Source organism: Pempheris klunzingeri, chromosome 24 (assembly GCF_042242105.1).
Source record: "Pempheris klunzingeri isolate RE-2024b chromosome 24, fPemKlu1.hap1, whole genome shotgun sequence".
NCBI lineage: Eukaryota > Metazoa > Chordata > Actinopteri > Acropomatiformes > Pempheridae > Pempheris > Pempheris klunzingeri.
The window spans coordinates 1,253,527-1,277,348 of NC_092035.1; the positions used below are offsets into that span (position 1 = coordinate 1,253,527).

General features: G+C 41.6%; 2 protein-coding genes across 2 annotated transcripts; one reads left to right on the top strand and one right to left on the bottom strand.

The window, feature by feature from the left end:
• The first annotated feature begins 7,202 nt into the window (after positions 1-7,202).
• cybb (cytochrome b-245, beta polypeptide (chronic granulomatous disease)) lies at positions 7,203-20,978 on the top strand. Its single transcript, XM_070855498.1, has 13 exons — positions 7,203-7,298; positions 7,925-8,017; positions 11,914-12,024; positions 12,176-12,260; positions 12,984-13,132; positions 14,472-14,653; positions 15,244-15,376; positions 15,468-15,560; positions 15,976-16,229; positions 17,826-17,988; positions 18,625-18,771; positions 18,991-19,115; positions 19,870-20,978. The coding sequence occupies exons 1-13, from the start codon at positions 7,254-7,256 to the stop codon at positions 19,985-19,987; spliced, it is 1,698 nt and encodes a 565-aa protein (XP_070711599.1). The 5' UTR covers positions 7,203-7,253; the 3' UTR covers positions 19,988-20,978.
• A 178-nt stretch (positions 20,979-21,156) lies between these two features.
• LOC139223559 (dynein light chain Tctex-type 3-like) lies at positions 21,157-23,217 on the bottom strand. Its single transcript, XM_070855499.1, has 5 exons — positions 23,065-23,217; positions 22,699-22,740; positions 21,940-22,063; positions 21,778-21,855; positions 21,157-21,574 (listed from the first exon to the last, which is right to left on the bottom strand). The coding sequence occupies exons 1-5, from the start codon at positions 23,086-23,088 to the stop codon at positions 21,501-21,503; spliced, it is 342 nt and encodes a 113-aa protein (XP_070711600.1). The 5' UTR covers positions 23,089-23,217; the 3' UTR covers positions 21,157-21,500.
• Between the last annotated feature and the right edge of the window lie 605 nt (positions 23,218-23,822).

Below are 23,822 nucleotides of genomic sequence, written 5' to 3' on the forward strand. Positions count from 1 at the left end.
GTAGGGATCCTTTCCATGATGCTGTCACACACTTAGAATAACACTCTGAGCCTGTCAGTGGATCAAACAAGCTCTTTTAGTGGACCTACTGTGATCTACTGGACCAATTCCAACACTTTTAGTACCTACAAGACATTTAGACACCACAATATGTAGAGATCTCTCCTTGGCGATCTTCTCTCTTTGGCTCTTGACGATAGCCTCTTGTGTGTCCCAAGCCTGATCGATCGCGTCCTTCACGATTGCCTGAAACTGACCAAATCTGAGGTGAAGCTTCTCGCTCCTTCTTTGCTGCGTTTCCTGATGTGATTTCATGTTTCTTCAGCGGACTCCCTGCTGATTACTCGCAAACCTTTGGAATTCAGAATTCCTTTTATCATCATTCAACATCTCCAGCGTTACCGTGGTAACAGACCAGAACCATGATGCCTTTTCAAGCCTTCTCTCTGTTGGAGTTTTCACCTCAATGTGAACAAACGGGAGCAAAGAACATGAGAACTATCCAGACAGTAGGTTATATCTTATACTTAAAGAAAAGTTCAGTCTTTTTTGCGATCTCGACTCATCCTGTGATGGTGGGTTTGCCTGCAACCACTTCTGTGTGATGTCTTTCTAGCTGGACACCAAGAGTACTTCATAAAGGTGCTCGTCCTGCGCCATAAATTTGTCTGGAGCTTTAACCTGTATTCCAAAATTAATCCTTCTTTTCCGAAGCAATCTCTCACCAAAAAGACTGGATTATAAGGCAACAGCTAACATTCATCCCGTTCATGAGACCCTGCTGCAGAAATTTAAATTCTGGTCAAACGGTCGAGTTGAATGCTTTTAATGTGAGGCAGCAGCAGTCGGAAACACTAAACACCCCATGGCGGGTCTGGCAGAGTCCGCCACTGCTAATGAAACTACCAATTAACTGCTGGTGAAGATAATTAGAACGAACTATAATGACTGTAACAGCTATATTATTGACAACATCACAGTTATCTTTGTTTTACAGACCGAGTGTAGAGGAAGTGAGGAAACTGATCACTTACAGAAATGAAACAAAACAGAACCGTTTTATATTTCTGCGTTCATAGAACTGTTTTTTATATAACTTGTGGTCTGGAGCTTCAAGCAAACATCCTGACAAACCAGTTCCTCCTCTTGACCACCTTGGACCTGCTGTCCACCTCCTCAAACCTCTGGGCCCACTCCTCCTCCTTCGCTTGCAGGACCTCCAGCTGCTCCTCGGCCAGCATCACAGTGGTCTGGAGCTTGGCGATCTCCTTCCTCTGGCTCTTGATGGTGGCCGCGTGCTCGCCCCAAACACGCCTGCTAGTGTCCTTCAAGAGTTTCTGTAAGTGACTGATCTCGAGGCAAACCATTTTGTCCTCGTCCTGCTTGAGAGGCTCAGCTTTTTCAACACGGAGGTCTGATTCTTCCTCGTCACTTGTGGGTGGAGACGCAGATGTGCCACTGTCCAGGCTCTCCCCAGATGTAGAAGGGCTCTGCGGGCAGGTTGGATCACGTTCCTGATCCACACCTGTGGTCGTAGCCTGGAGCTTCCCTTCTGTCCCAGCAGCCCGGTGCTGAACGCCGGACTCGTGCTTCTCCAGCTGTTTACGCAGCTCCGCTAGCTTGGAGCTGAGATGTATATTCTTGGCAGATTCCTCATTCAGCCTGGCGACAAAGTTCACCTGGACCTCCTTCAACTGACGGCAGTAGTCCTGGTACATATTCTGTGTTGCCAGTTTAAGCTGCGTCTGCTTGTGATGACTCTTCTTGAGCTCACCTTTCAAGTCCCGACTTATTTTCTGCTCTGTCGCAAGTCTGCCAGAAGCCTCCCTCTGCTTGGTGGTGGCCACCTTCAGCTTCACTCTGAGAGATACGACTTCTTCCCTCAGCTGCGTTGAGCCCCAGGTGTCTCTTGTGTTTTTATCCTGAAGCCGATCAAGGACTGCACTCAGCGTCTGGACTCTCTCTTTCAGGTGGGCTCGTTCCTGTGGGGTGCACGAGCCCATCATGAGCATCATCCTGGAGGACTGTAACTCCCGACTGACCTTCATCTCCCAGTCTGCGATGAAGGACTTCACACGGCAGTCCAGGCTGTAGGTGTTTGCTGCCGTCATTTTTCTTTTTCTCTGTCTTGCGGCTGTCTGAACTTGAGCTGAATGAGAGGAGAAACCTGGCGTGTCTATCATCTGGGAGCGAGCACAATCAGACTCTTCAAAGTAAACAAGGAATGTTGTGGTTTCACGCAGTTGCCGCGGTAACAGCAGGTCCAGTTTAAAAGAAATCAAATCTGTTGCATGAACTTAAGTCTCAACATAGCCCTGGCCTAAACCCCCCCTCTTCCTGGTGTACCTTCCTCTAAATGGACCATGATTTAGTAAATGAACATCCTGCTGTGCTGAAGAAGACTAAACCAGAAAATGTTCACTGATTTCATCCTAAATTAAATCCTGACTTAACTTTACACTGTATTTAGAAGATTTTCACGGCTCAAACTTTCTGACAGGGAACAGACGCTGTTACCGTTTATGGCTCTGCTCAAAGCCACCAGACTCCATTGACAAAAATGGTAATTTTACATCACAGTACACAGGAGTTGCCACACTAGTTGCTTTGACTTTAGTGTTTTTTTTGAACACCAAAGTCACACAATAACACACACAAACTAACAGATGGAGGCAGCAGTGGACCAGCAGCTCCTGTGTCTTGGTAAGGTAAAACTACTGTTTTTATCAATGGAGTCTGGTGGATGTAAACCAGTGGAGTCGCCCCCTGAACGACGCAGCACTTTATGATTACGCGTTGTGAAATGGGTCGGTGGTGATGTCAGGACAGCAGATTTAAGATAATCCCCGTCCCCCAGATTAGGGGAAAATCACTCACAGGCCCTTTAGTGTAAATTACACACCACCTTCACCTCCTGCGCCTCCTGCTTCATCATTTACTGCAATGCTTTACCCGTGTTGACCTTTGACATTTTAACTTTCGGCATTTAAGCCCCAACACAATTTTCCATCAAACCAAAAAGCAATTTACTCGGAGAGATTTGTGATTACTCATTAAATGTCTGATGAAATATTAAAAGTAAAGGGAAAGTTTCACCTAAAGCAGCAGATCCTGCAGACCTGAAGTTTCTCAGTTGTTGTTCTTTTTAGTGATAAATTATACCAGAGACCGCTCGTTTCCAGTGTCGGGCTTTATCCCACTTAGACCAACACTAGGGGAAAGATTTTAGGCAGAATACCCTTTAAATAATGCAGCTGACATCAGCTCACACAGATAAAACACATTTCTGTAAAGTCACAGTTGTCCAGGATCGGGACCTTGATTGATTTATTAATTCCTGAGTGTGTTTTAAAATGTCAGATATTGTGACTTCCTGTCCTTTGAGCATTATGGATCATTTTCCTTTGAGTTGTTTTGAAACATATTAATGACGTCAGTCTGTTTTTTAATTAACCTCCACAAACTGAGTATTTAACACTTTAGTTTGTCTGCAGCTGAGGAGCATCTATTCATTTATTTATTTATTTTGTGACAGTACATCTGTGTTTTGTGTATGTACACGTGTGTGTGTGTGTGTGTGTGTGTGTGTGTGTATTGCACTCATTCTGTCACATCTCCTGTTTGTCATTCTGCAATTAAACTTCAGCCTTGTTCAGCATGAATTATATATTTTCCCCCTCATCTCGCCTCCACGACCATCTGTCTGTCTGTCTGTCTGCCTGTCTGTCCGTCTGCCTGTCTGTGAGAAACCGACACACACATTAACCACACACACAGATGCACAAAGTACATTTTTTTCCTGCCAGGTGGCAGCAACACGCCATTTTCTGGGTCATGTGATCACTTTGATTTTGAATGGAGAACTTTGACTTGTAGTTGATTATTTTTACATAGTTGTGTCAGTGCTTTTGGCAAAAGATCTTAACACTTCACCGGTGCCAGTACAGTATATAACCACGACATGAATGCAGCATTAAAGGATGACTAAAGGTGTTTGTAAACTATTTGGTATTAAACTATTCTGGTAGGTACTAAAAGTGTTGGAATTGGTCCGGTAGAACACCTCAGCCGGCAGCCAAGCACAGGTGGTCCATGTAATGGCTGTAATGTAATCCTTCAGGCCAATTGTGCTCGATCAAAGTACGTCCACCAGACTCCATTGACAAAAATAGCTATTTTTCCCCACAGAGAACAGGAGTTGCTGGTCTCATCTTGTCTCGATGGGTTAGCTTGTTTGTGTTATTTTGTGGAAGACAAATATTGTGTTGGCTCTGAATTAACCCTTTAAAACACCAAAGTCACACAATAACACAAACAAGCTAACAGAGCAAGGCAGTGGTAGACCAGCTCGTGCCGTCTAAAATCACAATTTTTGTGAATGTAGTCTGGTGTGTGTGCGGTTTGTGGTTAAACCAAAAGGATCTTCCAGGTCTCTCTCTGTAGGGATCCTTTCCATGATGCTGCCAGACACCTACCAGTCATTTACACACCAGATTATGTACAAATAGGACCCAGGATTGAAAGAAACGTTTAAAAAAATCTTAGAAATCACTGAGCCCCAGAACAGCAGTGTAAAAGAGGTCTCTTCTAGTTCACCAGTCCACGGTTTCAGGTGCAGCATAAAGCATAAAGCTCACCATTTTAACCTCATTGGATGTGATGTAATCAGTGATTTAAATAATCCCCCTGGAGGATCAGCAGCGATCTGATTGAAAATAATCTGGAGGAAAAGCTCATGCAATTGTGCTGAAAGCATCAGCGCCACAGTGCTGCGGGTCCTAAACCCTGACAGATACCATACTTATATCTACTGTGTATTACCCTTAAAACACGAAGGATGAACCTACAGATGATGTCATATGTGATCATTTATGTTAAGTGTGGTTGTTTGAGGTAATTATCCACAGTCAGTGAATGACCTGCAGTAGATTGTGGTCACTGCTGTGGACGGGGGCAGCAGGAAAATGGATTTTAGCCTCTTAAAAAAAGACAGACCTGGGAAAAAAAATCAATAGTTTATGCTATATTTAGAATATTTTCAGACTTTACATCACCGTCAGACGGCCCTTTCTGGTGGGGAACTTAAGTTGTTCCCTCTTTATTTTCACTCAGTTCAAAACCACCAGACTCCATTAACAAAATCAGTCATTTTACCTCATGGACCACAGGAGTTGCTGGTCTACCGCTGCCTCAATCACTGAACTCTAATGCTAGGTCAGTTTTGAGCTTACAATTTTAAAACACCAAAGTCACACAATAACACAAACAAACTCATCGATCAGTGCAGCAGTGGACCGGCAACTCCTGTGGGCTGCAAGATAAAATGACTGTTTTTGTGAATGGAGTCTGGTCTATGTTAGGAAAACAAAGAGAAAGAGAGACCTGCTTCAGTTCCCTGTCATAAAGGGCTCTAATGTAAAGCAGTGGAAATATTCTAAATATAACATACACTCCTGCCTGCTTCATAATAGCTAATACAGATAATCACCTCATACAACCACACTTCAAATATCCTGTTAAGAGCCCTAGAATCACCTGTGGGAGCTGTGTCTGTTATTTTCAAGGATCTTTTTTATCATCATCAGAAAAGTGGCTCATGGGAGAAAAATAAATCATTTGTATGAGGAAATTATCTGCAGCCGTCTGTGCTGAAAGCTCATTACAGGCTGCTGCTCTGACTTTAAGGACAGAAAGCTCCAGTTATTGAGCACCCTGTTCGTGTCCACATGCTTTTAATTCTGCTGTGTTTTTCTGCCGTGACCCAAATTTAGACCTCACGATTTCCAGGTGTTCGACCTTCTGAAACAGGAAGCGTGTGGCAAGTGATCTTCTGTTTTATTTCATGTTTTGAAATCTGCCACTTCCTCCACCTGACCCACCATTGAGTATCAAGTTCCTCCTCAACGGTCACCTGGCGTTAATACACCCAGGACGCAACAACGGGAGGTTTTAGTCATTTCACATGAGTTTTCTGCATAACTTGGTGCTAAAATCACTGAAAAGGTCCAACAAACACGATCATCTTAAACCCAAATGTAATCAATGATAACATTTTCACTTTTCTTTACATTTAGCTGATAATAATTCTGTAGTTTTTTAAGATTTTGAATGCAGAACTTGTAGTTTACTTGTAGATATTACATATAGGCATCATGCAAATGCAGCATCAAAGGATAACTGGCATTTTTAAACTATCTGTCCACATCCTGGTGTGTGAGTGACTGGTAGGTAGTAAAAGTGTTGGAACTGGTCCAGTAGATCACCTCAGCCAGCAGCCTCCAAACGGGCTGCAATGGCTGCAACGTGATCCTTTGGGACAACTGCACCTGATCACAGTAGGTCCACTAAAAGAGCTTGTTTGATCCACTGACAGGCTCAGAGTGTTATTCTAAGTGTGTGACAGCATCATGGAAAGGATCCCTACAGAGAGAGACCTGGAAGATCCTTTTGGTTTAACCACAAACAGCACACACACCAGACTACATTCACTAAAACAGGGATTTTAGAGAACAGGACACAGGAGCTGCTGGACTACACCTGCTTTTATTGGTTAGTTTAGTTGTGTTATTATGATACTTTGGTGTTTTAGATGGTTGGTTCAGATGCAACACAATATTTGTTTTACACAAAATAACACTAACTAACTGACTGATCAAGGCAGCAACAGAGCAGCAGCTCCTGTGTCCTGTTCTCTAAAATCCCTGTTTTAGTGAATGTAGTCTGGTGTGTGTGCTGTTTGTGGTTAAACCAAAAGGATCAAACAAGCTCTTTTAGTGGACCTACTTTCCAGCTGAGGCGATCTACTAGAACAAACACGTTTTGTACCTATGAGTCATTTAGACACCAGGATATGTAAAAACAGGGCCCAGGTTTAAAAATATTGTAGCTGTCCTTTAAATGTCACAGAACAGGTGCTAATCTGACTGATCACATTAAAACATTTGGAGCATTTTAGAGCTCCGATTGTTGCTTTTAAGGCTCATTGTCGTTCTGTCTTTGGCCTCTGAGCGACGCTTGTTTGCATAAACTTCGAGTAAATGACTCGAAGGTAAACTTGATAAGGACCCTTTCGGCTCGCACAGTTCTACGTGTGGGGGAACCTTCCCTCTGAAAACACTCAAGGGCCACTTCCTTATTTGCTCCTAAAAAAGGTGATAAAATGGTCCGCTGCACTGTTCACTGTTTCCTGCTTCCTCCTCTGTTATACAGTCAACACACTCTCCCTCACACACACACACCTTTTCTGAAGCACCATGGGGAACTTTGTTGTCAATGAGGGACTCTCCATCTTTGTTATTGTGAGTATATTTAATCTAACTGCTTGAATTATTAGCTTTAACCCTTTTTTCTGCTGCACCACTTAATTTTCCGCATTAGTATTCTGCTAAATCTGCTTGTTAAGAGCACAGTTAGTATGAAATGCTGTATGAAACGGACGCTGATCTTCAATAATCTTAGGTTTCTGAGTTCCAACAGTGCCGAAAGTGATTTAAATCAAAATTTGGCCTATTTCATACATTATTTTGTTAAGAAAATAATAAAACCTTGAGGTTAAAGCCACTCCACCAAGCGTAAAACCATTGTTACGTTCAATATTTCTTGATTTTACTGGCTCTAAACATTGTTAAATTAAATTGTGTATACACACTATGTACAACTTTTCATCCTAAAATGCAACCTGTACTCCAGGCTCCCGAAGTCTTGCAAAAAATGACAGAAGATTTGACCTCTTTGTGACTTTGGCGTCTTTTTCTCAAAAGATGACACGTTTATATTCACCCATATCATGTCTGACGTCATGAAAAGGGTGCTTTATTATAATCTTGTCTTGATTAGGTTGTTTCACTCCTGATTTCTGGGTTCTTTTTTACATGACTGGCTTGAAATGTTATAATATTATTTGAAATGTTTGCATGTGTTGCAGCTGGTGTGGCTGGGGATCAATGCATTCCTGTTCGTCCATTTCTACATGGCCTTCCTGGTGGAGAGATGGTTTTACACCAGGGTTCTGCTTGGGGTGAGTCTCACCTGCAGTGTCACCTCTGCTGCACAGATCCCTGCAGAGATGGACCTGTAAAATCCTTTTTGCTTAACCAGAAACAGCCATTACTATGTTTTCCTCAAACACACCAGACTCCATTGACTAAAATATGAATTTTACCGTGGAGTTGCTGGGCTACTGCTGCCTCAATCACCTGGTTTGTTTGCGTTATTGTGTGTTATACAAATATCGTGTTGGATCTTGACTAACCTTTTAAAACACCAAAGTCTCACAATAACACAAACAAACTGCAGCTCCTGTGTTCTGTTAGATAAAATCCCTGTTTTAGTGAATGCAGTTTGGTATGTGTGCAGAGAGCGATATAACGGCTGTGTGTGGTTAAACCAAAGGATCTTCCAGGTCTCTCTCTGTAGGGATCCTTTCCATAATGTTGTACAGAGATGGACCTGAAATAGGTGTTAAGTAGGTTGGTTCAAACCTACCAGACTACATTGACAAAAACACTAATTTTACGCAGGAGCTGCTGGTCTACCACTGTCTCTATCGGTTAGTTAGTTTGTATAGTTGCGTCACATTGGCGTTTTAAATGGTTAGTTCAGATCCAACACAATGTATGTATAACAAACAATAACACATACAAACTAACCGATGGAGGCAGCAGTTGATCTGCAACTCCTGTGTTCTGTGAGGTTAAATTCTTATTTTTGTGAATGGAGTCTGGTGTGTCTGTAGAGAGCGCTTTAACGACTGTTTCTGATTAAATAAAACAGATCTTACAGGTCTATCGCTGCTATTTGTTAATTTCATGAAACACTTTGATACATTTAGAGCATAAAGTGATGTGTTCTTCAGCTTTGGAGGAAACCACAGTGTACAGAGCGGGATTTTTTATTTAAATATTCACACCTCTGAGAGGAGAACTAATCAACCAGTTCATGAAAGCCGTAGCAAAGTATGAAACAAATCATTTCAAAAAACAGGACCCGGTCTTTTTCAGTTCCTCTAAACGCAGCCAGTTCTGTCTTCGAAGTCTCCAGCATGAACAAACTGCTTTAATTTAAACACACACTTCTGTCCCCTCTCCTCTTCTATTCATGTAAAAATACCTAAAGTTCTTTGTGTCCGGCCTCTTCAAAACTCCAGTTGATGTTTGTGTAATTTCTCAGTTTCTCAGTTGTCAAAAATGCCCCATATCTCCTCATAATTACCTCCATGAGACATGTTTTCTCCGACATGGCTTTGGTCCCCAATTTCATTTGTTTCTTTGATTCTTCCATCACACAAACACCAGCAGTGCAATCTTTTTTTCTACCCTGTGCTTTTACTTTGTCACCAGACTCCATTGATAAAATCAGTAATTTTACATCACAGAACACAGTTTACTGCTGCCTTGATTTGGTTAGTTTGTTTATGTTATTCTGTGTTACACAAATATTGCATTGGATCCAAACTAACCCTGTAAAACAACAAAGTCACGCAATACGACAAACAAACGGACCGATCAAAGCAGTGGTAGTCCTGAAACTCCTGTCTAAAATCCCTGTTTTAGTGAATGTAGTCTGGTGTGTGCAGAGAGCGATATAACGGCTGTTTGTGGTTAAACCAAAAGGATCTTCCAGGTCTCTCTCTGTAGGGATCCTTTCCATGATGCTGTCACACAGCAGTTTCTGTTAAAGTTATCCTTTAACAGAAACTATATGACTCTGTTTAGGTTTAAGATAAAGGTTTATGGGTTTGAAGAGTGCTATCAGCTGATTCCTCAACACCTCCAGAACGCTTACAGTAAATTGAGGCGTCTCCGAGCCGCCAATCACATCCACACCCGCACTAATCACACCTTATCTTCACCACCTTATATTAACAATGAAACAGGCTCGTAGTGACGGAAAGCAGGTCTGACGTGAGCGTTTAAGTTTGCCGTGTGGTCACAGCTGCCTCCGTGAGCAGAAGTGAAACAAAGAATAAGTTTCGACTATCACTTGTTTGTTTTCTATATTCGGTTAGACAAAATATAGTTGTTGTATTTTTAAAAGATAACTCTGGTGTCTTTAAACCTGGGTCCTATTTGTACATGTTATTCTAAATCAGGGGTCACCAACCTTTTAGAAACTGAGAGCTACTTCATGGTACTGAGTGATTTCTGACAATAATTATCAACAATGACTTAACAAGGTGGGAAACAGATAAAATCAATATTACACATTTAATTTCTATTAATCTCAGCAACTGTTTAAATTTTCAGATGATCACTTCTACAACATTTCATAGAACAAATGTTCCATTTTCACTGCCCACTGACAAAGAGCCTTTAAACACATCATCAACTATGTTTGTAAAAGTTATCAATTATTTAATGTTTAAGAAAAATCAACTTTCATATTTTTAAATAAATCTTACCACATTTTAAACTAATGAACAAATCTGCGGCATTTTTAACAAAATTATATCTGTTTACATTTCATGAACACACTTTTGAATTGAACACAATTAAAAATCAATATTTTTATTTACCGTTGCCATGACACCGCCATGTTGCCCCTGACAACATCTGGTATCTGTTTGAAAATGTGGAGCTCTAAACGAGGCTTCGGCTGCTTGTTGGGATTTTTCCTCCGGCCTGGTGAAAACAGACTGCTGCTTACCCAAAGCTGCCTTCAGCTCACGGGCTGTTTCTGCCCGTAGCTTCCCGGTGGGCAGTTAGCATGCTAGTTAGCATGGCAGTTAGCATGGCAGTTAGCATGCTAGTTAGCATGGCAGTTAGCATGCTAGCTCTGTGACCCGTAGTGAAGTGTCTCCACATTGTGCCGCTTTGTCGTCGCCCCGCAAATGAGACACACGCAGTTTTCTTTCACAGTAGTAACAAAGAACTCTTCCTCCCATTCACTGTGAAAATGATGAGCTTTCTTTCTTTTTTCTGCCATGTTTTTGGGGTTAGAAACCGCATTCAGCTCCTTCATCTCCGCTGCGCCCGCTAGCTTACTCTGCACGAGCGCCAAAGTTTTGTCATGCGCACAACACTGACCTTTGACCTTTGACCTTTGAACTCGAAGAGGTCAGAGTTCACCTAAAACTATCTAAACTAATTCTTTTATTTTCAAGATATTGTCATTTTCAAATCTATATAAATGCAAGTGTGATTAAAAAAGAATAGCAACAGAAAAAAATAAAATTTCAGACGCAGCTCACTGGTGAGTTGTGCTATTTTTAAACCTGGTGCCCACAGTCACCGTGTTTGTGACCCCTGATCTAAGTGTATTAGTGGTGAGGGGCTGGCTTACATTTCATGTGCATGATTCTGATAAAAACAAAGGCCTGTGTGTGTGGTTGTAAAGTAATGTCAAGTTTTTATTAATAATGCTATTAAAGTGCTCTCCTCAAATTGACCACATTCCATTCTCAAAAATAGGAATTTAACCTCACAGAACAGAGGAGTTTCTGGTCTACTGCTGCCTCAATCGGTTAGCTTGTTTGTGTCATTGTGTGTTACACAAATATTGTGTTGGATTTAAAACACCAAAGTCACACAATAACACAAACATGATGACAGATTGAGGCAACAGTAGACCAGCAGCTCCTGTGTTAAATTAGTGTTTTTGTAAATGGAGTCTGGTGCGCTCTCTTCAAACACACAGACTCCATTGGTATAGACCAGCAGGAGTCTGGTAACATTAAAGAGAGAGATACAGCTGAATATATGGACATTCACAGTTTTATAATGTTTTATATCTAATAATTAAATCATTAATTGAAAAATTCATGGTTTTTAATAATAATAATTTTGTAAATAATAGATGCAGCCCTACACTTTTCAGTTTGAGAACACAGGGTATTTATAAAATGTGAAATTATCTCCCAGTAAAGTAATCTGATTACATCTTGAAGTAATCCATTGCTACTCCTTGACCCAACAGCACGCTCTGTCCTGGGCCAGAGCGCCAGCCGCCGCCCTCAACTTCAACTGTATGCTCATCCTGTTACCAGTTTGCCGAAACCTGCTGTCCTTCCTCCGCGGCTCCATCCAGGTAACCATTGAAACTCAAAAATAAAAGATTAAAAAACATCGGCAGTTATTTTTCCAATTCATAGACTGTATCTGCATTAAAATGCTGGTGGGTTTATTTTATTAGTTTCAGTTCTGATGTTAAGATATCTTTTTTTCTCGTTTGTATTCAGTGCTGCAGCCGCACGGCAGCTCGTCAACTAGATCGGAACATCACTTTCCACAAACTGGTGGCTTACATGATCGCCTTCCATACAGGTATTCTTTTTTTATTTGGTATTTATTATTTATGGATGTGTCAGAGAATTAAAGATAAAGAAAACACTTGCGCTAGCTGTAATGGAGGATGCCAAGTTATCAAAATAATTAAATAACGGTGAGTGTGACCCAAACAAGACGATTAACGATGTCTTTAAGTTCTTTGGCGACATCAGATTGCTGGTGGTGCCTCAGTTAACAGATAAATATAACATTACATGAAAGCAAACATCATTATCACATATTATTTGGCTAATTGGGAGCATGTGCATACAAAATAGAAGAGGATCAAGGATAGAGCCCTGAGGCACTCCACAGTTTAGAGGTCCACCTTTGAGGCACTTTACAACTTTGCTCTGCAAAGTTATAAACAAATAAATGCCATTATTTTGATTATTGTAATAATAATAAGTAGTTCTGCTTCAAACGTGACATGAAACAACATGAAATGTGTTTATTCGCATGTTTTTGAATTATCTAATGTCAAACCTATGAAATATTTACAGCTGCAGTTTTGTTTTTAGACATCTGACACAAGCCAGTGTTGCTGATTTATGAGTTTATATATGTATGTAGTGAAAACTGTACTGGCCCTTTGAATATGATGACAAAAGTCTTTTTTATTCATTATGAGCAACTTTACAGATCCGTGTGATGCTAATTTTGGACACGTTTTGACTAGTTAAGTCACTAATATATCGCTCTCGTTTCATTTTTTCGTAGCTGTGCACATCGTCGCACACTTGTTTAACTTCGAGTATTTCATGGACGCGCAGCTGAATCGCAACAGCAGCCTTCTGCCCTTCGTCCTGTCTCAAATTGGCACAGATGACAACGCCTCCTTCCTGAACCCCATCAGGACTAACGAGACTGTGAGTTGTGCAACGAAGAGGTTATTTTAATATTAAGCTCAGTGTGGTGGAGAAAACATGCAGCTTGTTTGCTGCTGGAAGCTTCCTGTGTTGCTAAAATCTGTGAAATTCCCTCAGCTTTATTGCTAAATTTGGTGTCAATTAGGAAAAAAAAAAAGAATTACTTCATCTGATAAACTTCCTCGTATTTGTCATCAGATATTTTGTCACTTGAAACTTCCTCTTTGCAGATACAGAATGTGTTTCTTCAAAAGCTTTACCACAAGTAAAGCATGGGTTGTTTGTATCACCAACATAAAAAATATGCAGCTTCTCACAGCTTTTTTCATGTTTAACAACTCAGTGTGCAGCAGCTGTAAAACCGATACGCTAAAGCTGCTTTCTGCTAACTGACAGAAACAAAAACTCACTTTTTGCCAATAATCTTCTCCACTTCTAATTTAATCTCCACTGCCATTTGACCAGACTTTAAACTTAGATCATTTCTCCGCCTTTGTCCTCTCTTTAGTGTAAATGCACATTTATTTCAAGATTTTCATTGGTCCAGTAGATCATCGTTATATCGCTCTCTGCAAACACACCAGACTCCATTGACAAAAACAGTGATTCTACCTCGGAGTTGCTAGTCTACTCCTGTTGATCAGCTAGTTATTCCGTGTTATTGTGTGACTTTGGAGATTCAAAGGGTCAGTTTGGATCCAACACAATATTTGTGTAACACACAATAACACAAACAACGTAAACAATTGAGGCAGCAGTAAACCAGCAGCTCAATGTAAAACACCAATGTAAAATCACTGTTTTCATCAATGGAGATCCGGTAGAACAACATGTGACCTTTTCTGAAATGTTATCAGACAATTAGAATATGAAAAAGAACTGATTTTATCTGTCAGGAAAGGCTGTTTGTTTTCTCTCTTGAACTACATTTCTTCAATGAATGGTCTTTTCATGTATTTCAAATGTTTAAAATGCAAAATGTCAGCAGCAGTAACATATTTTCTTCAGAAGATTTACTCTTTAATTTATGATTATATAACCAGCCAAATCAGATTAGTTTCTATAATATAATTACTTGTAAAATGCTCCATAACCCCAGTGACATTCACTTCAACCCTGCATCAAAGCTAGTTTCCCACTTCCCACTAACATGACAACTGTGTCGAAACATGAGGGAAGGTCACCAGCAAACATGACCTGCAGGGGTGTCGTGATTCAAGTGGAAACAAGCGAGAAACCCGACCCACACGGTGACTAATTGGCTCATCTGGGAGAAAAAGCAGTAAATATCTGACATCAGCTTCCTGATTCTGACTATCCGAACTGTACTTTGATGCAGAACCCTACCATCGTCATGTTCACCACCGTCGCCGGGTTGACGGGCGTGGCCATCACGCTGGCGCTCATCCTCATCATCACTTCGTCCATGGAGGTCATCCGCAGGTCCTACTTCGAGGTGTTCTGGTACACCCATCATCTCTTCGTCATCTTCTTCATCGGACTGGTATTCCACGGCTTTGGGTACAAATGCACAAAACTCCATTTAATTTCTTTGTGATTATTACTACCTGCTCTTTTAGCGCTACCATAGTGGGTCTGGATGAGAAAATTAGCTAAATAACATGTTGTTAGAATTAAAGGGTTAGTTCAGATCCAACCAAATATTTCTGTAACACACAATAACACAAACAAACTAGCCAACGGATGTAGCGGTGGACCAGCAACTCCTGTGTTTTATGAGGTAAAATCACTGTTTTTGTCAATGGAGCCTGGTGGCTTTGAACCAAGCAATATAACAACTCTTTTGATGCCATCATTGTGGGTCTAGATGAGACTATCAGCTGAATCATTTGTAGTTTTCAGTGTTGCTTGTCTTCGGTGTATTTATAGACGCAGACTTCACTAAAAAATCAACTGCAACTTGTTTAATTCTGACCTGATTTTCAGGAAAGGATCAGGTTTTGGCGTAGAGCTGATTAGCTGCATTTAATTCCATACATGTAGCCAACAATTAGATAAACAAATCTGCCTTTAAGTACCACCAAGCTAGGTTTCATCTCTAACTATAATAAATATTGATTCCTCCTCGGTGTGGTGTTCACTGGCTGCAGGCGGATTGTGCGAGGACAGACGCCCGCCAGCCTGAAGGCAAACAACCCCGAGGTTTGTGCCAACCGGTTCGAGGAATGGGGAACCAACATGTCCAGTTGTGCTGTACCAGTGTTTGCTGGAAACCCACCGATGGTGAGCTGCTGCTAGAGACTGCTGGGTGCTCATGGGAAATACTTTGATGTGCATTTTTGATCTGTGAAACAAACATTTTGCTTTTTTGCAGACGTGGAAGTGGGTGGTGGGCCCCATGATCCTCTATGTGTGTGAGAGGCTCGTCCGCTTCTACCGATCCCACCAGAAAGTGGTCATCACCAAGGTGTGCATGTGCTGAATTAGGAGATGCGAACAGTTGCGGCCTTGTTTAAGTGTCTGCGAGTAAAACATTCTGGGGTCTGACAAAAAGTTGGACCTACAATAGCTGCAAAGTAGTAATTTCTTGCAACTCCACCAGACTCCATTAACAAAAACAGAAATTTTACCTCACAGAACATAGGAGTTGCTGGTCTAGTGCTGCCACAGTCAGTTAGTTTGTTCCTGTTATATTGTCTAATACAAGTAATGTGTTGGATCTGAACTAACCTTTAAAAACACCAAAGATGCATAATAACACAAACTAATTAACCAATCAAGATCAGCGACTCCTGTGTAAAATCAGTGTTTTTGTGAATGTAGTCTGGTGTGTGTGCACTTAATGATTAATTATGGCTAATGGCCACGTACCTGCCCCTCAGGTGGTGATGCACCCCTCCAAGACTCTGGAGCTGCAGATGAAGAGGAAAGGTTTCCACATGGAGGTGGGTCAGTACGTCTTCATCCAGTGTCCGTCCATCTCCAGGCTGGAGTGGCACCCCTTCACGCTGACCTCCGCCCCCGAGGAGGACTACTTCAGCGCCCACATCCGCATCGTCGGGGACTGGACCCAGGCGCTGTACGAGGCCTGCGGAGGAGACAAAACCGAGCCTCAGGAGGCCTGGAAGCTGCCCAAGTACGACAACACGGGGCCGGGCGTGATAAAAGAGGAAAACCTGAAATTGCTCTTGATTACATTTGATTGCACCTTCTTTTGAGAGGCTGTCAATGGGGGTCACATTTCCAGCCCCCTGTGGTTTATTGTCCGTAATTCTTCCCCCTTTCAGGAGACAAATCGGTGAAATATTACAATACTTCTTCCTTCCCAACATCAAATTAGTTTTCCTCGGTGGTCCCGCTGAGCAGGCCGGCCGGATAGATGCTGCCAAAAACAGAAAATAATTGTTGCTCCAGAAAAAAAGCAGATTGTCACAAAGACCTCAAGTTTGTGAATGAATGAAAAGGAAAGCTGAAGAAAGAAATCGGTCGTCTTGGTGGGTTAATTGAGTAATATTAATTGTGTCAGTATTGGACATTTACTCAAGTATAATTTAGAGGTACTTCCACTTTATTTTCACCTACTTTTATAGATGTTTTTTGACAAATATAGTACATATAGTAAACTACAGTGCACAAATACTGCATTAAAAGGAAAAATTATGCATTCAGGTTTTCAGATATATGTTTGTGTTTTTTCCAACAAAAAGTTAAATTACGTTGTTAAAAATGATCAAAATTACATCCCCAAAACCCAAATCTATAAATCTATCGGACGTTTAAAGTTTAAAGCTGCATACCGGGCTGTGATTGGCTTCCAGATTTGTGATGTCACAAAATCTGTGATTGGGCGTATCAGCGGGTTAAACTCAGACTTTTTTTTATTGCTGTCAAATAAAATCTAAAAAAGATGCTGAATTAAAGTACAAATATTTGAAAACTCTACTTAAAACTAGTGTTGCCAGAAATCTGGAAAAATACAGCTCCCCAGTTTGACCTTTGTGATGATAAACTGTGATTTAAGGCTATAAGGTTAGCTAGCGTTACTTAGCTTTAGCTATGTAAACATGAACTGGAATTAGCTGCAGCCTTTGGCTACGGTTAGCAGAAGGCTAAACTGTTAGCAACATTCACTTTAGCCGCTCATCGCCTGCTTTCACGGTAAATCTACGTCCACAAGCTAACAAACTACTGCAACACGTTTAGATGTTATGGGAAAATATTAGCGGTTAGCAAGTTAGCAGCCTCAATCATCCCAATTATGATTGAGATCCTGATGTTGTTATAGAAAGTTACATGAACATGAAATTGAATTAGCTGCAACTTCAAGCCTTTGGCTAACGCTACGGTTAGCAGGAAGCTAAACTATTAGCAGCGTTCACTTTAGCCGCTCATTGCCTGCCTTCATGCTAAATCTACGTACACAAGCTAACAAACCACCGCAGCACATTTAGATAGTACAGGAAAATATTAACGGTTAGCAAGTTAGCAGCCTCAGTCATCCCAATCATGATCCCATTATAGAACGTTAACTATACAGGAACTTGAATTAGCTGCAGCTTCACGCCTTTGGCTAACGCTACGGTTAGCAGGAAGCTAAACTATTAGCAACATTCACTATAGCCGCACAACACATCTAGATGTTCCAGAAGAAGTAGTAAAATGGAAATACTCCAGTAGAAGTATGAGAGTATTTGCAGGTTATTGATCGTGACCTCCTCCCGCCATGTTTCAGACTCGCCATCGACGGCCCGTTCGGTACGGCCAGCGAGGACGTGTTTCGGTACGAGGTGGTGATGCTGGTCGGCGCCGGAATCGGCGTGACTCCGTTCGCCTCCATCCTCAAGTCTGTGTGGTACAAACGCATCCAGAACAACCAGGACGTCTTCACCAAGAAGGTAAGGGAGGCGGCTCAAGGACCTCTTACTGGCTTTTTTCCTCCCCCGAGCTCTTAACCAAGTCGTGTGGTCTTCATGCAAGGAGGAGAGTGCAACAGGTTTTTGTTGAAGCATCAAAGCTCACTCTTGAGCTTGGAAACCCCAATTTAAGGTCCATTTAGTGTCCTTTGTCTGGAGCTCTCAACTGGTCTTCACATGGTCTTCATCAACAGATGGAGTTTGCACTGTAAGTGCTGTTTCCATAGCAACTTTAAGACTTCTCATCAAGCAAATTCATCTTTGAGCCCGATTGTTTTTTGACCAAACTCCACCTAAAGATGAAGACCATGTGATGTGGATGAAAGCTATTCAAACTATTATTTCCAAGATCCAAATGAATCTGAATGTTTACACCTTTAGAGCTACAGATTAAATCATAACAGCTGCTGAACAACAGATCCATCTCTACGATAACTTGCTGATGAAGACCATGCGATACAGTTGAAAGCTCCAGATAAAGCTACGAAGTGCACACTGAGTTGTGATTATACATTTTTCAAGGTCAAGGATGAACTATTCTGTACTTTAAATCTGTAGTCAAGGTTTACATTCTTACTTTTTGGAGCTTTCAGTTTAGCTTTAGTCTGTCCTCCTCAGATCTACTTCTACTGGCTGTGCCCGGAGACGGAGGCCTTTGAGTGGTTCGCCGACCTGCTGCAGTCTCTGGAGGGTCAGATGGCCGAGAAGGGCGTGACGGACTTCCTCAGCTACAACATCTACCTCACCCGCTGGAAGGAGACCGAGGTACTACTACTACTAGTACTACTACTAGTACTAGTACTACTACTAGTACTAGTACTGCTAGTACTATTACTACTACTACTGCTACTACTACTACTACTACTACTACTGCTAATACTACTACTACTACTACTACTACTGCTAGTACTACTACTATTACTACTACTAGTACCTTCTGCTGGTTGTTGGTTGGCGTGTAATCGTTGGCGTGTCCTCTGTCAGGCGGCTCACTTCCGTGTTCACCACGAGGCGGAGAACGACCCAATCACAGGACTGAAACAGAAAACTCTCTACGGGAAACCCAACTGGGACAACGAGTTCACCAACATCTCAGCAAATCATCCGGGGTGAGGACACTGAACACACACTGCACACACACTATACACATAAAGTACACACACTGCACACACACTATACACATAAAGTACACACACTGTACACACACTGCACACACACTATACACATAAAGTACACACACTGAACACACACTGAACACACACTGCACACACACTGCACACACACTATACACATAAAGTACACACACTGCACACACACTATACACATAAAGTACACACACTGCACACACACTGCACACACACTATACACATAAAGTACACACACTGCGCACACACTGCACACACACTGTACACACACTGCACACACACTATACACATAAAGTACACACACTGTACACACACTGCACACACACTATATACATAAAGTACACACACTGCACACACACTGCGCACACACTGCACACACACTGTACACACACTGCACACACACTGCACACACTGCACACACACTGCACGCACACTGTACACACACTGTACACACACTGTACACACACTGTACACACACTGTACACACACTGTAGAGACGCACTGTACACATTCGACACACACTGCACACACACACACCACTTTAGGCAGTGGCAGCACAGCAAACTCCCGTGTTCTGCAAGATAAAATCACTGGTTTTGTCAATGGAGTCTGGTGGCCTTGAAAAAAACAACACTTTAGGCTAAAGTTCCTACTAATAATCCAAACTATTGCTGCCAGAACTACTAGTAATACTAACTATAACTTTTGTTTCCTGTAGAACTAAAGTGGGGGTGTTCCTGTGCGGGCCGCCTCAGCTGGGAAAATCTCTGGAGAAACAGTGTCTGTCCCACTCGGAGGCCGACGTCAAGTTCATCTTCAACAAGGAGAACTTCTAAAAGCTGAGAAACCAGCAGAGAGAGGAAACACGCCAAGTATCCGTGGGGTCGGATGGTTTACAGATCAGGGTTCCTGCACATCTTATTTTATGTTACTAATGTACGGCCGTAACTGCTGGCAGCTCGCTGTGACCTCCTCCTCCTCCTCATCCTCATCGGTTGTCACCACAGACGCTTTGCAAAGATGCCGTTGTTGCTCAAAAAGCGAGGAAGTAACCCTGCAGTATTTTCCACATTCCCTTGTTCCCCTTTTGTTACATCAGTTAGTGAAACTGCTGGTTTCAAAATGTTTCTTCCTATTTCATTTAACTTCATTTAATTTTCTGTTTGCTCAGACAGCTGAACTGTTTCTGAAAACTAGTTGTTTTTCTTTAAATCCCCAAACTGAAGGGGGGAAACCTTTTAAAGGTACTAAAAGTGTTGGAATTGGTCCAGTAGTTCAACCACAAACAGCCGTTATATTGCTCTCCACACACACACCAGACTACATTCACAAAAACAGGGATTTTAGCTCACAGAACACAGGAGCTGCCGGTCTGCTGCTGCCTTGATCGGTTAGTTCGTTTGTGTTATTGTGTGACTTTTGGCTTTAATAAAATAATTATGTAACACAGAGAAACACAAAAAAGTAACTGGTGAAGGCAGCCAGCAGACCAGCAACTCCCTTGTTTTGCAAGCTAAAATTACTGTTTTTGTCAATGGAGTCTGGTATTGTTTGTTGTTCTGATACTCAATTCTAAATAGGACTTAATAAAATGGAATGCACTTAAAAAGATCACATAAACACAGGAGAGAAAACTACTTAGCTCATTTGTCCTCTCAGGGCTTCCATACGTCTCATTAACTTTTTAGCCGAGTGGCCTTTCTTAATAATGAATATATTTGAGCTTTCTACATCATTCAGCTGTTACTGCTGCTCATGTTCAGCCTTTTATTCACTCTGTGCTTCCTGCCTGAAAAATGCTCTATTAATAAATCACATTTTTTATTATTTTGTGTCCTGTTGAAGGTCAAGAGCTTCAGCTGCACTGGAGTGATCGGATACTTTATCAAACCATTTGTTTAGAATATATATAAACATCTTATCTAGTTCTCAGCTGTTAAATGTCTCAACTAAGAACTAATTTACAATAAATACATAATAAACTTAGGGACACTAAGTTCACCAAGGTATTTATTTTCCTGCAGGACAGAATACAAAAATCCTCTCTGTCTGACATGATACACATAATAAAGAGCACAGAAGAAGAAGAGGGTGTTGTTTTCAGCTGTCAGGCTTAATGTGAATCTGTTAAAGCACCGCAGTGACATGAGGAGATAAACACATGAAGAAGATGATGTCAACAAGCATCCGAAGGCCGAAACGAGAAACTCCAGCTGTTTGTTTGAGTGTAAAGCTTCCAGGCGGGATGTGGACTCTGTGGCCTCCTGCTGTTCACAGGAGACACTGCACTCATCCTCTGGTGGTCGTTTACTGAACATGTAAATATATATTTATAGATCTGTTTGTGTCCTATGCGATGGCCACAGCAAACACGCCCACCACACAGTACATGGTGCGGTTTTCCCATCGAACGGTGCAGCTTCCTGCGGAGACAAAACCACCAACAGGTGAGTGAGAGACGGAGCTGAAGAGCACACGGGGTTCAGGTATCTCAGTACAGGAGGACATTTCCCCTTTCTGGTTCACTAAATGGGCCTCGTCCTGTCGTAGTCACACTAATCTTTGCTAAACAGCAGTAAGTCTCTCTGAGAGGTGAACACTGGAGATGAGCGGGGGCTCGGCTCACCGTCCATGGCGGTGTCCCAGTAGCAGGAGTGGGCTGTGTGGAGGCCGGCTCCTGTTTTCTGCATCATGGCACACGTCACTGCAGAGAGAAAACAGCCACGATGAGCATGAGCTTGTGATAATGTGCTCTGTGGCACCGGGACAGGAGGACGTGGAAACGCACCGATGTACTTGTACGGCTTCCCCTGTTTGACCAGCTGTGTGAGGCAGCGCTCCACGATGCCGGCCGTCCACTTGTTCACCTGACTCTGGTTGTAGTCGTCGCTGCCCACCACGTGCTCGATGCACTGACACACACACACACACACAGGAGATAACAGCTGAGTGGTTTCACCGTCATGTGGGAGTCACTGGGTGAGCCTTCGCCCCGAGGAGGCTGAGATAAAGAGCCGACACTGTTCTGCACCAAACACTGCGGCTTTGTTCACTGGATGTTACACTCCTCTTTCTCTTTGGTGAGTTTCCTGCAGACCTGAGGAGCAGCTCTCCTGAAACACTGTCTGCCCAAACCAAAGAAGTTATTAATGAACCCTGACACACACTATTTCATAATTCTGTCCACTAACATTTGGAGAAATTAAGACTATTTACATGTTTTTTCCTTTAAGTCACCTCTAAAACCCTTTTGTTCACATTCACATGAAGTTGAATTTTCTTAAATTATTTTATCTTTTTATTTTCTATTTCTAATTTCTCTCTCCTCTCTGTTTTTTAAGCTTTTTCCTGTTTCAAATTGATTCTAATCCGCCTTATTATTCTTAAACAGCAGAGCAAAGCTCCTCTGTTTTTCATTTATTGATTGAATATGACTGCAGACATTTAACTCACTTGAGTTGTTGGAAAATAAGGGCAGAAAAGGAGATTTCTATGATTTTAGCAGCCTAAAACTGAACTAAAACCAGAATTGAAGGGCTGTCTTTACCTCTTTGACGATGCCATCAGCCTCCTCAGAGTTGAAGGAGCTCTGAGAAACATGAGACAACAGACAAACATGAGTCAGAGCAGGTTAACATGAGTGCAGACAGTTTTAAATATTCTAATGAGGAAAAAACTACTGAAAATACAACATACAATAAACCTCATTTTAAGCACCACAGTCACAGTTTAGCTTTAGCTCCGTAACATTAAACCAGCAAGCACAATTTAACACCCTGCTAACTAATAAGAATACAGTTTTAGCATCAAACAACATCTTGGATGTAAGGTTAGGAGTGGCTAGCTATCTCTGCTAGCTTTTAGCTAGCTAATTCCGTGATTTACCATAAAATACGTTAATTCAGGGACAAACCTCGTTGCCGTTATATTCCTCCATTCCTGTCACCTGTCGTCGGTCCAAAGTGGCTGCAGTCTTTGCTTTATTTTCAGTGAAAAACAGAAGAAAAAGCTAAATTGATCGGAGAATCATACAGAGATCTGGTGCATTTCCTGCCAGCTGTCAACAGTCAACGACGACTGAAAAAGAAAACCCACGAAGAAGAAAAGGTGGCTAACGGCTAACAGCTAGCTAACGGCTGCCACCTGCTGGTAACGACGCGTGTCTGCGACTCTATGAGGCGAATTTACTCCAGTTTACTCAGTAAAAACATCCAGAAAATGTTATAAAAGACACATAGGAACAAACACCAGTTCACTTTTGGTGATATTACATCGAAATTATACAGGACTAATTTATATAAATGTATTATTTCATTTACAGAAGTTTATCTTACTTTTTAATGTTTCACCAAAAAAAAACAACCTGCAAACTTTTAGAAATATTTAAAAATATTTAATTTACTTTCAGTGTGCATTTAATTCACAAGTGGGGGGTTATAATAAAGCTATGAACAGTACGTATTAAGCATATAGCAAGTGAGAAATCTATCAGCTTTATCATGTTTCCTATAATAATGTATGTAAAATATTCAGTTTTATTAATAAAGACACAATATGGCTCATAAATATATATAACTTGTGCTTATGCTTGCTATGACAACCAACAAGTTACTGTCATTCAAACACACCAGACTCCATTAAGAAAAACAGTAATTTTGCCTATCAGGACAC

Bases quoted from the DNA above. Each gene is read 5' to 3' on its own strand.
- cybb (XM_070855498.1), top strand. From the start codon at position 7,254: ATGGGGAACTTTGTTGTCAATGAGGGACTCTCCATCTTTGTTATT. The intron at 12,025-12,175 runs GTAACCATTGAA...GTTTGTATTCAG, and splicing joins TCCTCCGCGGCTCCATCCAG to TGCTGCAGCCGCACGGCAGC. The intron at 15,377-15,467 runs GTGAGCTGCTGC...GCTTTTTTGCAG, and splicing joins TTGCTGGAAACCCACCGATG to ACGTGGAAGTGGGTGGTGGG.
- LOC139223559 (XM_070855499.1), bottom strand. From the start codon at position 23,088: ATGGAGGAATATAACGGCAACGAG. The intron at 21,856-21,939 runs GTGCGTTTCCAC...TTCTCTCTGCAG, and splicing joins GAAGCCGTACAAGTACATCG to TGACGTGTGCCATGATGCAG. The intron at 21,575-21,777 runs GTGAGCCGAGCC...TTGTCTCCGCAG, and splicing joins CTGGGACACCGCCATGGACG to GAAGCTGCACCGTTCGATGG.